Source organism: Amblyomma americanum, chromosome 9 (genome assembly GCF_052857255.1).
Source record: "Amblyomma americanum isolate KBUSLIRL-KWMA chromosome 9, ASM5285725v1, whole genome shotgun sequence".
NCBI lineage: Eukaryota > Metazoa > Arthropoda > Arachnida > Ixodida > Ixodidae > Amblyomma > Amblyomma americanum.
In genome coordinates, this window is record NC_135505.1 from 22728749 (window position 1) to 22742465 (window position 13717).

The 13717-nt window shown below is 45.6% G+C and overlaps 1 protein-coding gene across 1 annotated transcript in view; it reads left to right on the forward strand.

The window, feature by feature from the left end:
- Nucleotides 1–13717, forward strand: part of LOC144105008 (multidrug resistance-associated protein 1-like) — a 156264-nt gene that overhangs the window by 70723 nt on the left and 71824 nt on the right. Inside the window, exons 12-17 of the mRNA XM_077638229.1 lie at nucleotides 1945–2091; nucleotides 4408–4492; nucleotides 5449–5642; nucleotides 7323–7499; nucleotides 8284–8451; nucleotides 9981–10225. Coding sequence (XP_077494355.1) covers nucleotides 1945–2091; nucleotides 4408–4492; nucleotides 5449–5642; nucleotides 7323–7499; nucleotides 8284–8451; nucleotides 9981–10225 — 1016 coding nt within the window. The remainder of the gene's footprint in view (nucleotides 1–1944; nucleotides 2092–4407; nucleotides 4493–5448; nucleotides 5643–7322; nucleotides 7500–8283; nucleotides 8452–9980; nucleotides 10226–13717) is intronic.

Below are 13717 nucleotides of genomic sequence, written 5' to 3' on the forward strand. Positions count from 1 at the left end.
CAAGTGAGCATTAAGCTTAATGTTCTATTACAAAAATAATATGTAATTTGAGGAATGACACTTCTATTAATCAACAGTTATTTTTCACGAACGGAGTTCAGAATACATACATCACCGAGGCTAAGTCAAGCAGTTCAGTACACATACATCACCGAAGCTAAGTCAAGCATAGGCCACATATGGCATGGCGTACCTCAGGCATTCATATTTCGTTCACAGTTCTTTGTATAAATATGCGGCATTATCAATGCATCTCATTCACCAGACATAAAACTATACGCCTACGACAAGAACGTACTTTTTTATGGAAAAGAATGAGATATCCTTGAAATAAAAGCAAACATATCGCTAGCAGATCTTTCCCAATGGTTTGGAATGGACTAATTTCAACTGAATACGAAGAAAATAAGTATAGAGGGTTTCCCCCTAGAAGAAAGCAGATCGAAATAGATACCGAAATCGAATTCCAGGCTCGTACATTTGAACGAGTATCATCTCATGAATTTCTTGGAGTTTTGTTCCAAGATAACATAACTCAGGCCCGCCGCGGTGGCTCATTGGTTGTGGTGCTCGGCTGCTGACCCGAAAGACGCGGGTTCGATCCTGGCCGCGGTGGTCGAATTCCGATGGAGGCGGAATTCTAGAGGCCCGTGTGCTGTGCGATGTCAGTGCACGTTAAAGAAATATAGACGTTCGAAATTTCTAGAGCCCTTCACTACGGTGTACCTCACAGTCCGAGTCGCTTTGGGACGTTAAAACCAAAGCCATCCCAAAACCATAATTTGCTCTCTCCATGTTGATATCTTCCAATCAGAGATCGCGCGAGTTATTGGACTTTTGAACTACGGAAACTTTCGCCTTCCTAGTTAAAGAAGCAGCTCTGTTATACATATATTTATTATTTATTTTGTTATTTCCTTTTTATATGGGGAACAACTATATGAACAAATATGAAAAATCCGCACATCCTACAAAAGAAAAATCTGTGCCTTATTTATTGAGAATGCACATTATCTATGCCACTCTGCTCCACTTTTTAACAAGCATTGATTGCTAACTATTTCGAATGTTATTAAAAACAGATTAGCGCTAGCCATTTTTCAACAAATTCACCCTGATTCTGATGTCTTTGCTTGGATATACCTCTACAAGGAACATCAGTAGAATACGCGATATGAAATGTGGACAAAAGGAAAGGTGCACACATACGATGGCACGCAGGAGTTGACATGTCAAATCTTTCATTTTCGAAACAGTCACCCTGCTCTACGCACCATGTTCAAGCAGAATATGACGACGACTGCTAAAGCGAGCGAAACAATTGTAGTCTGTGAGAGTGATTCTTACATGGCACTGACAGCCAGCGTACAGATGAGCATTTGTTCTGGTAGTGTTTCATAAATCCACGCAATCACTGTCATGGAATTTTTTTTTTTTCGTTCAAGATACGTTCTCTCTCTCTGAAGCTTCACCCATGTACAACGGTAATTGCTATCGTGCTTGGTGCAGTGCCTTTTCCGGACAGTGACATTTTTATATGTAACTCTCTTTGCCTCAATAATGCAACCGTAACCGCTGATCGCAGTCAAAACCAAGAACGGTTACCGTAAGCCACAGACCCCGTCATGCTTTAAAAATATATTTTTTTTTTTGCGTATTCGCTTCTTTGCTGTCAGTTTTGGGAAAGAAAACGGGTACTATACCAACAGCTTGTGCTCACACTTTATCCAGCAGCGTATTTATTTTCCGCTAATGTCCAGCTTTCTTTCGCGATATATTTTACCACGGCAACTGCTGTTGGACCAAAAAAGACAAGTCATACCTCACCACAGCTTATTTCTTTGCTTGCCAGGCGCAAACAGGTCCAAGCAACTCCGCATTTGTGCTCATCTGTTCGATGCAATTTCGCACCCCCTCCCCCCCCTCCTACTTGGCTTCTCGCAGGTGGCGCTTGCCAGCTTCGCCGTGTTCATTGCCATAGACCCGGCAAACGTGTTGGACGCCAACAAGGCTTTCGTGTCCCTCTCCCTCTTCAACATCCTGCGTGTCCCCATGGCCTTCCTGCCCATGCTCATCACCTTCACTGCCATGGCGAGTGCACACTAATTAACACTGGGGTCTATTGCGGGCCGCATAAGCTTAGACGTAAACTCGCAACTTTGTTTCAAAATGCCACGAAAGAACGATGACTCATGAAGCTGTTTCGCAGGTTAAGCTCAAAGAAAAGTTGCACCCTGTGGCTTTCGGGAATTGGAGATACAGAGAGCACCAATATTTTTTATGCAAAAGGAGACCGGAACGGATTGTCGGCGAGGTTCTCAGTCCAGAATTTTTGCCCGGTGCACGTTGCATACCGCTGGCCTGAACAAAATGCTCGACCATAGTGATGCGTGTTTGTAGGGCTTGCTTTTTGGCGACGAGGGATACTCGGGTTGACCAGATGGTGATGTCATCCCCATAGATGGTATATACGACGTCGGAGTGTGCGGATAGCTTATAGGTGAGAGGGGTCATGGCTATATTGAATAGCAGTGGTGATAGGACGGCCCCTTCTGGAGTGCCTTTTACAGGTGTTGGGAAGGGATACGGTATGATAGATCCGATGCCTATCGTGGCTTTCCGGGCGGTGAGGAAGGTGTAGATATATTGGAACATGCGAGAGCCACCGTGGATCTGATATGGACCTACTAGGATTGCAGAATGGGAAATGTTGTCACAGTTTATTTATTTATTTATTTATTTATTTATTTAAGTACCCTAAGAGCCCGGTTGGGCATTACATAGGGAGGGGGGGCAGCAAATAACAAAAATGCTCAAGGGTTCACTTCATACGTAATACAGAGAAAAAAAGAATGAAAGAACAAAGTGTTAAATTTGAAATTGGGTCGGTCTTAAGCATCGTGGGCATGGTGCTGCGTGAAATAAACAAAAATATTATGTACACGCACAAGGCAAAACAAAGGTACAAAGCGGAAAGTTCAAACAGATGACAATGCTGCGCCTGATTCAAGAAATGTTAGTAACGATGAACGGAAGGACGATGATTCGTTAACAGCCACAATGCTAGCAGATGAAGCATTCCACTCCCTTATAGCCAAGACTAACGGGGAATTCTGATGTTTCTTTGTGCGAGCGAAAATTGCTTGAATTTTATGCGCATGATCGGTACGAGATAATATGTGATGTGCTGCTGTGATGTGCCTGCGTGCAAAAGATGACTGGTTGTAGTAGAGGGAGTGGAACAACGATGGGCGCAAGAATTACCGTCGTATGTGGAAGTCCAGAAGTTTTAGAGATTGTTTTATTGCAGTAACGCTCTGGTATGGAGAGTACGACCGTAGAATAAAGCATGCAGCCTTATATTGCACTGATTCTATTGAGCTGGACAAGTTTTTTTGGTGGGGATGCCATACTACCGAACAATATTATTATGCCATAATATCAAGTGTTAGAAGAAGGTGTTCTCCGCCGGGGGACATCCCACTGAGGACTTCATTTTCAAGGAGAAAAAAGGTGTCTTGCTTGGAGAGACCTGGTCGCAAGCCGAGCATAAGAGGGGGAAAGAGACTGATCTTCAGTATAGTTTTTCAGGTGCGTTTTGATGATTTGCTCCTGTAGTTTGCCTAAGAAGGAGGTGAGCAATATGGGCCTGAGCAGAGAGGGAGGGTGGCTTGTTGGCCTTAGGGATGAGTATAACTTCTGCGTGTTTCCACTGAGGGGGCATTTTTCTTTGGGTCCACAGTTCATCATTGATGTATTGGGTACGGGCTTGAAGGGAGTCATGGAGAGGTTGCGTAGCATTGCGCTAGCGATTTTGTCGGCACATGGGGCACCAGAGCGGCTGCATGCGCGGACGGCTGCGGAGACCTCTTCATAAGTGATGGGCACGCCTTGTTTCGGGTTGGGCTGGCCGGCGTAAATAATTCTGGGGAATTAGAAGAAACCATAAGCGAAATCTTTTACGCTCGCATAACAAGCTGAAATTTCTTTTTCAGGTTAGTAGTCTAAAAAAACGCTATTAAATACGCCATGTTTGGTGTCTCTAAGCAAGACATGAGCTGCTCTGTGATGATTCGTATTTACTAGTTGAAGGAGGTGGCAGTGATCGCATGAGAATATGATAAACTGCAGTGGCTGCACTAGACACTTTACAATTTCAGCTACGACAAATAAACCAGGTTCTTGAGGAATGCTCCGGAGTAGGTACCGCATTCGTAGACTCTGTGCGATCGAAAAGGAACACTTGGAGACTGTTGTGCGTGACATGCAGATGGTGTAATAAGCGATGTTAGGCACCGATGCAATAAGCTGTGTTCAGAAGATATGCAAGAAGACTGTGATCAAGCAATTAAGCAAGATTTTCTAATCCCCACACTGCTTTTGTATTAAAGTATTTCCACATTGCAGTTTTTAGTGTCACTGGGGCGTATCAACAAGTACCTCCGCTCGGACGAACTGGACCCGAATGCTGTGAAACACAACGCGGAAGAAGGTTTGTGCGCTTGGCTCAATCGCTATTTAGAATGCGTTATGGCGAGAGAAACGACCGGCTGTTATTAACGCGGCAGTGTTAAGGATCCCGTTCAGCGGCAACCTCGACATTGTCAGCGTGTTGAGAAAAGCAGGCGGCCCACCTGCAACCTTGGTCATGTGATCATGTTACGTCATCGCAACTTGCCCACCGGATTTGAGAAAACTGTCCACCGTTGCAGGTGGCAGTTAAATTAACTATTGATCACGAGAAGTCGCTCGGGATGAGCGACCTGGGTCTTAAAACCCCCCCCGGGGGCAGTGTTTGAAACAGCCACCTTCTTTGGCAGTGGCGCAACGTTTAAACGCTGCACCACTGCGCCAAGAGGGGTATGAGGACTCCCCGCTATCTATGAATGTAGAGAATGGCCAATTCTGCATATGTGGGCGTGTAGGCACTATTTAGACGACAGTAGACGACAGAGAAGGAGTATCCGTGTCAGAGAAGTGATATGCATTGAGGACCCCAGGCGGCTGAAGGGACCTATTAACGCTATCGCGCCATACCCTTAAGGCGGAGCCTGAGCGTCTCATTTTTTTTAAAGCATTATTAAAGCTTTGTTACAGGGGCCATAATCGGTGTGAAAGTCAGAAACTGTGCAATCATTTCAAGCGGTTCCAGCGCCTTGTCGTGGATATTCCTCTATGTTCCCGTCCTTCTGCACTGAAATGACTTACAATGTCGCTACATTTACAATTAGCCAAGATTTCTTTCCTTCTTATGAATAGTAAAAAATGTAATAGTCACTGCTGTCCCCACAAGAAGCAAGAGGGTGGCTTATCCAGTATAAATAATTTCCTTACTTCTGCTCATCCGCGTGCGGCACCTCTTGCTTTAAGGAAGTGTGTGGGCTCTAGTACCGCTTCTGGAATTGTGGCCCTTTCATAAAAAAGAAATTACGATTGCTTTTGCTGCAGGCGATCCTTTGGTGATGAAGGATACCAGCTTCGCATGGTCTAAGGACTCCCAAGCCACTTTACACGACCTGAACATCAGCATCCCCAAAGGTGCTTTGGCTGCCATCATTGGTTCGGTTGGCTCCGGGAAATCATCCATGCTTTCCGCATTCCTTGGTGACATGGTTAAGAAGAAGGGAACCGTCAACGTCAATGTAAGTGTACCCGCCTGATGTGTTTACCCACCTACACTCTAAACATAGGAGTAAAAAGAGAGTGAGATGTCCTCCAGCCCACTGGCTTTTGAGGGGCCGGGTATATGCTGCCCATGTCCGGGGCAGATTTCTGTTGACTAAAACCTACCCCTAGGCTTAGAGTAGCTAAGGTTGGCTGCGGAGAAAAATTCCCTCTTCAAAACATTCGAAGTTCTAGCAGTTACGAAGTTATCAGCCTCCTCTGTTGGCTATCCTCAAGACCTCCGGTGTCGCGTTTAAAAGCCTCATGCCCTTGCTCACTAGGGATATGATTGCGTCCACAAGAGTTAGTTTTCCGTAAAAGTCAGTGGTGGAAATCTACTCCGGAACTTCGGCAGCATATCCTGCCAGTAAAAGAGAGTGCGGGAGAGGAAAACTTGTTCTCCTCTTTTAATCCTATAGATGGCGTAGATTGTTCGAAATGCGATGAGTGCACGAGAATACGGGGCAAAATAAAAATGAAAGGAGCACAGACACCGTGCTTGAAGGTCGCCAGCGCCACTTCTCAGGCAGGAAGCTACTTTCCTATTGCTTCATGTATTAGCACTTTCACTTTTGCTTATTTTGTTGTTTGGTTTATTTGGTTCTTTTTCTTTTTCTCTATGTATTGTCGTGCGGCGATTAAGAGCTACATATGCCAGGTCTGCCTTTGTGCCGATCGTTTCTGACACTCCCGTCCTTCCCCTGTATGCCGAAGTTCCATCTGGTCGATTCGCATACCGGTGCAGCTTCATTGCCTTCTTTGCCATCAGTGCTTGTGCCCTGCGCGGGCTTTTATCGACATTTGAAGCGTATTAGCGGGGAACCTAGAGTGCTTCGCTCAATACTCGTGCTTAAATTCTAGACTTCTCCACGAGATGATCAAAACCTTACTTCCTTTGTCACCAAACTGGCCTCGTCCGAGCCTGCATCGCCCCTTGACCAAGTTAATTACTAGATGTTTCGCGTTTGTCCATCCCACGTACGAATCGATTTAGGCAAAAGCCTGTCGAAATTTATGTGTAGGATAGCGCTTACAAGTGGAAAGTTTCATGAAAGCTCCGACAAGACGAACACTGTGGACAGTTCATTGAGTTAGCTTTGGGTTAGCGGTGCGATATAGCGCTTGTGTGAAGAAGAGGTCAAGGGAGTCTGTCCTCGTGGTGTAGGCGTTGTGACTGTGTAAGAATCAATTCGGTACCAACTAGGCGGATTTCTTAGCGCCAGCAGGAAAACTTTAAATTGTTGGAGCTGTAAAAAGCCACAAGGTTGATTTGCATCAAAACTTACATCGATTAACTCATAATTCTTACAACCCCAATTCAAATGATGGATAGTTAGGTGGCTTAGTTTGTACGTACGTCGAGGTGCACAAACGCAGCCAGGCAAATCGCGAAGAAAAAAAACGGGCCACAATCAAAGGCACTAATAATTAGCATGTTTCTCCTCAGGGCAGTGGTTTTTAAATAGCCATGAACAAGTGATCACTGCCTTGTTTAGCGAGCAGGTGATCACCTTTTTTGATTTCATTATACCCTTCATAGTTTTAACGGCCTCGTTTCGTTGAAAAGTGGGCGAGTAGGGCAACCAGACAAAAGCGAAGATCTTCAGCAGTATATACACCTCAGATAACAAACCGACAACACATTCCTGCGCGTCCAGGGTTCCGTCGCCTACTGCCCACAGCAAGCGTGGATCCAGAACGCCAGCGTGAGAAGCAACATCACTTTTGGCCAGCCGTTCGACCGCGAACGTTACGAGCAGGTGATAGAGGCCTGCGCTCTCAAGCAAGACTTGGACATCCTACCCGGCGGTGACGACACGGAGGTTGGAGAGAAGGTGACATATCCCTTGTGAAAAAACGCGACTAAACGAAAAATACGTCCACAGATGAAAGTACTGAAATGTGAGTCTCCAAAACAGTCATCCTTAGCCCTGTCCCAAGGAATTAGGTCTGCAGGTGTTCTTAATTCTGAAGCTTCTGGATACTTTACGGATGGCGAGCTTTTCGTTTTACGCTGCGAATGCGGACATGGCTTCAATATCCGCTGCACAAGACTTAGTGTGAACTTTATTACTGATAGGGTACTTGGCGTTGCATCGTACTTAATTGTGAATGCTCAGTGAAAGGAGCTGTGTTGTGCACGGAGTGTATTTCTCATTCTGGTGGCTAATATGGTACGATAAGTATTACCCATAAACCGTGAGATGGGAGTCATCAACTAGCCTCTTAGGTATCAGACCAACTTGCCACTTCAAGTCTGTGCACGATATTTCTGCACTCGTGACTTTCCATAAAATCAGTCTTTTGAAAACGTGACAAAATGATGGAAAGCAGGCTTTAAAGGCTCACAAGCCAATCAAATAACATGCAATCTCTTAGGCACGCTTGGATTAAGTGGGCCAACGCTTGTGAATCAGTTTGCCAATGCTTGTGAATGGGTGTGCCAATGCATGGGCAAAAGTGTATCAGCAGTTCTTGAAATCCATTGCGTAAGCACAGTCTCTGTACTGTCGGAAAGAGCTAATATTTCGGTATTGACCATTATTCGGTAACACTGGGGTATTGAAATACAAAGCTGTCTAGTGGCATTGTGGCCCTTGAAATTCCTCACCCATGCAGGGCATTAACCTGAGTGGCGGCCAGAAGCAGCGCATCAGCCTCGCCAGGGCTGTCTACAGTGGCTCGGACATCTACTTCTTCGACGACCCGCTCAGCGCTGTCGACTCGCACGTGGGGAAGCACATCTTCGACAAAGTCATCGGTCCTAAGGGACTCCTCAGAAAGAAGGTATGCGGAAGTCGACCGACTTGCGGACAAACCGCTTTCGGTAACTCTTCTAACGTGGACTGGCGCGAGGTGTATAAATATTTTCCGTAAATATTTACAGTCGTGCTCAGTACGACTTAAACACGCAAGTCAGGGCCGGAGCATCCTTCAAGGAAGCAGCAGATTTAGCTGCCTGCAGAAGAACTAGGGATTTCTGCTTTATGTGCTCTGACATATGAAAACTGCACTACAATTGCTTCCGTTGCTTCGGCGGTTGTACTGTACATGACTGACAGATCCTCTCTCAAGCATAGAAGCAGGAGCGCGCAACAGTCAGAGAACTAGCAACCCCGTCGCCACACTCTTAAGAGGAACATGCGGAAGATAGTTAGGTCTTTGGGGATTTTTTTTATGTATTCGCTTTTGACACTTTATATTCATGCTATTGTGTGCGATGCACGTGACTGTGATATTGCCTCATGTTGCATCATGCAAGTGACAACGCTCAGGTACCTAACTTTGCACTGGTCAATAATCAGCACGCATTCATCGCTTCTGATCGCCTCTGCTTGATGCATGTAGTTTCATTGAAGAAATAACTTGTGCCCACTGATGGCACTGCGTCGACCTCCCCTCCGAAAGGTGCTTGAACGATTGTGCCACGGCAAAACGAGTGCTAAGCAAGAATGCCTAGCTGCTTACACACCTTGCAGCTGCATCGCTGCTGCAACATCACTTACACATGAGGAACTTGCGTCTGAGGGCCATGGGGTCTGTTTCTATGGACTAACAATTATAAATGTCGCTGCTGGAAACAGAACGCTCCCGTTATTTTTTTTTTGAAACTATTTTCAAGAGGTGAGGTGAAACATGATCCTTCAAACCAGTGCTATTTTGCGAAAGCTTTTCAGCTTCCATGCTAACTGGATTCACTGCCGATATTCATATTATTCGCCGCGCTTGCCAACAGGTGCCCAATTTTATGGATATGTAGTTGTGCACACTTGTCGGAATGTGCTGCAAACAGTGCTTATGATCTTGGAAACTAAGCTGTTTTTGACAGCTATCCTTTTTAGCCTTTTTGAACTTGACTATCGATTCTATATTAGAACTAGCGAATTTTCATCACCCCGCGGCCCATAAAATATCGCATGATAAATATTTACGAATCTAATTCAAGTTTTCTTTACATTCATTCATGTCGGCGTATATTAAACAATATTCTCTTTTCGAGGATTATACCATTAGTTTCGAGGTATGCTCGTTCGTTAACCTTGTTCGCACACACTGTGCCCTGTGCAACAGCAAATTGAATAAATGTCCTGTCCTTTACACTGAAATTACAAATATTGATGCTATGACTGCCGCATGATGTTCATGATTTAAAGAGAGTTTGTGCTCTTGGCTCACCACTCACCTACCTGGCATTGTCTATTCGAACTGTGCCATTTTTACCCGGAGGTCCCGCGTGGTTGTATCTCGGCATCTCCTGCACTCCTGCACTGTGCTAATCTGTGCTGGAATGAGCAGTGTGCATTCTCTGCACGCAGACCCGCATCCTGGTGACCCACCGGCTGGCCGTGCTGCCACAAGTGGACACTGTGGTCGTGCTGGGCGATGGAAAGATCAGCGACGTGGGCACCTACGACGAGCTGCTGACGCGGGGTGGCGCCTTCTCCGACTTCCTGGTGCAGTTCTTGCAGGAAGGCGAAGAGACCGAGGGTGTCACCGAAGAGGACATGCAACTGCTCAAGGAGATCGTCTCCCAGGTCGGCGCCTCCACAGAGCTGGCCAGGTGCGTGTGCGCATACGCTTAAAGCATGGTTCAAACATCGCTCAAGGAAATGTCTGGAAGCGCGCATATTTCCATGCCTGGTGCTCCTTCCGACATGGACACACAGTGCATCATTGCTAAGCTGGTGCATCGTGCAGGAAATGCGCCTTGTGCTCGCACTGAGTATTTCAGTCGTAAAAACTGAATATAACTTGTTGTAGAGCGCGCCGTCAAATTTACTTAGCGTCTCTGCATGAGCAAGCCTTGTGCATGTGTGTCCCTGTTTTCAAGTATACCAGCCTACTCTCGCTACGATCAATGTTTGCATCCATGGGCAGTTAAGGCCTCGCGGTGTAACTTTTACGTCTGTAGTATTTATATCAGTGAGTATCAGTAATTCTGCTGCTGATAATTCGGAAAATCACCACCCGCTGGTATGCGGTAATGAGCACAGAAAATTGGAGCTTGAGGAGTCCCTGCGCATCGCCCCGTTAACACGCTCGGCTGCACGAGCGCGAAATGACTGGGAACACAGCTACGTGTTTTCGCCCTGTACCTTCGCTGTGCCTGTTTGAGACATAAGTGCTTGTAATGGGGCTAGTCATAACTTCAGTTTTACGAGAGCTGCGTGCTAAGAATGACACAGAGACAATTAGCGAAGACAAACAGAAACGGTTAAGCGAATTAAGCGGCTAAGCGGTACTGTTGCGCCTAATCGTTTTTTTTTTCTTCATTAACGGTCTCCGTGTCAATGTGAGCAGCACAGGTCCAGCAAAAAGGTTTGGAAAAATGAGAGTGAGGCTCTAGGCGCGGGCTACGTGCAGGGGGTGGTCACGTAAGGATTGCTACCGCGTGGGATGGCCTCCCGTTTGGGGTGGGCCGCCCACCGCCTGCTTCCCTCCCTCCCCTCTTCTGTACACGCTCGGCTGCATGGACGCTTTTTGACTTCTACGACGACGACGACAAACATGGTTTTCTGGGAACCTTGACAGTAACAGATAGCGCTGCAAAACACCCCTGCATTTGAAGTTTGAAGTTTATTTCTTCCTTAACAAGAAAGAAGGTGCCTAGGGCAAAAAGCTGCGCGAGTAGCAGCTTAACAGGGCCTTAGTTCCTAAAGTCGGCAGTCATGTGCGGGCGTTAATTACGCTAAAATGCGTTGTATAAGACAAGAAAGTAAACAAACAAATAATAAAAGCGCTGGCTTCAAACATAACCAAAATTAGAAATATCACGAACACACGTCAAGCAAAACAATACTGTTACATACAAAAAACAGAGAAACCACATGCGCTTGTATTATTGGCTTGAACTTAACATTGAACAACGTACACAACAGGAACAAATTTGCAAGCTATGATAAACAAACAATGAAACAGGGGGTTTGAGGGAGAGCGGGCATATGGAATGTTCACACAACGGACAGTGTGTTGAATGCAGCATCAAAGGATAGTTTTTTATACATGAGGCCTTTGTGCTCTAATTTGTTTATAATGGTGGTGATGTGTACTTGAGCGATCTGAGATCATAGTTGGTACGTGGTGTAGGTGCATGCCAAGTTTCGGGTGATAGCGTGTTATAAAAGTTTGTATTTTTGACCAAACCAGGGACCCGAAATAAACAGTTGTTAGAAATTTTACGGGCAACTTGGTATGAAATTAAAAGGCGAAATTTATGAAGGCTGGTTACTCGAGCAATGCGAAGTCGTGTAAATATGAAGTCTGTCTGGCTAAAATAAACTCCAGCAATCACTAGCATGAATTTTTGTAAGGTAAAAAGCATATTAAGATTTTGCGCTGCGGTAGTGCCCCAAACAAGGCGACAATAAAGAATGTGCGATTGAACTAAATCTCTATATAGCATAAGCTTCACTTCTTGAGGGAAGATTGACAGATGTTTACAAAATATTCCCACTGCCTTCCTATATTTACATTGAATATAGTCGACATGCTCATTCCAAGACAGACTAACAAACAGACTATCTGCAAAGATTACTCCCTATTTTTAAATGCGTTAACTACCTCAATTATTTCATCAGAAATAAGAATATTGTTACGAGGTGGCAAGCCAAGGAGCAGGACGACATGATGACAGATGAAGATATGATTTAATGGCTCAGGGCCTAGCGCGAGCGCTCCGTCCCGCGCCACTGCCCTCTTCTGCGTCTTCCTAACATGACCCTTGTCCACCGAGCGATTGTCTCAATCGATTGCGTAAATTCTGAATGGCAAGGTGACGATGAGCATCGCTAGAAAGGATATAAGAAGATGAAAGGCTTGTTACCAAGACGAAGAGGATGATCTGATGAACGGTTGCCCCCGGAGACTCAGGTCCAGCGGTCGGTCGCCTGCAGCCAAAGGTCAAGGTTTAAGAACTAGCCGCACAGCTTGGGCAGGGGTGCCGTCTTGGTTCGGGTCGTCGTCGGGTCATACTGCGTCTGGTCCCGGTCGTCGTGTCTTGGGGCTGGGGACGGGGCGGGGGAAAGCGGCTGGTCGATTCTGGTCAGATCGAGCTGAGGTTGAGCCGCGCGGCGGAGTACAGGTCCCCTCGGCCGATGACGAAGGCGAGCAGAAGGCGACGATGCTCCAGGGACCAGGATGACGATACGTACCCCGCACCTCGCGCCAAATGTTACGAGGTGGCAAGCCAAGGGATGGGACGACATGATGACAGATGAAGATATGATTTAATGGCTCAGGGCCTAGCGCGAGCTCTCCGTCCCGCGCCACTGCCCTCTTCTTCGTCTTCCTAACAATATTTAAAGTGTGTGAAACGGGTGTACTTTTTTGCAGAGAGAAGCATACATTTAGTTTTGGGTGTGCTTATTTCAATTCTTAATAATAGTCCACCTGTGAAGCTGTGATAACATACGATTCACTGTCATTTCAATTTCAATAGGTGTTCTAGCCGCAAAAAACAGTGTAGTGTCCCCTGCATCATCAGCTACTTGACATTGAGGTAGGCAGTGCTGAATATCATTCAGAATATAAGAAACAACAAGGAGCCTAATGCACTACCTTGACATACCGCTGTAGTAACTTATTTTAGACAGGAAGATGAGTCATTAATTTTCACAAATTGTTTGTGGTTCACTAGGTATGTCTTCACTAAATGAGGGTAACACTACGTATTCCATAAAACTAACTTTTTCAGCAGAATGGTGTGATCTACTCAGCCTTAGATAAATCGAGATATGCAGCTGGTGTCCCAAGTTGCTTTCAGTATTATTAATTGTAATCTCCTTTTGGGAGACTAGTGCTGCCTCTCAGATGATCGATGTCCGCAAAGCATTAGACGAACCACGTACACGGGAGGAACAAAAGGACTGGCGCAACACTAAGAACTATTTTATTCTCAAACCAACGCATGTAGTACATTTTTTTTACATTTTACATTTTATACGCATATATATACATGCATATATATGCATTTTTTTGGTTTTTGGCAGCACTTCGTAAGCCAATTCCTGCAGAAAAAGGTGAATTTGTTAGCGGTAAATGACCCGTTCAGAAC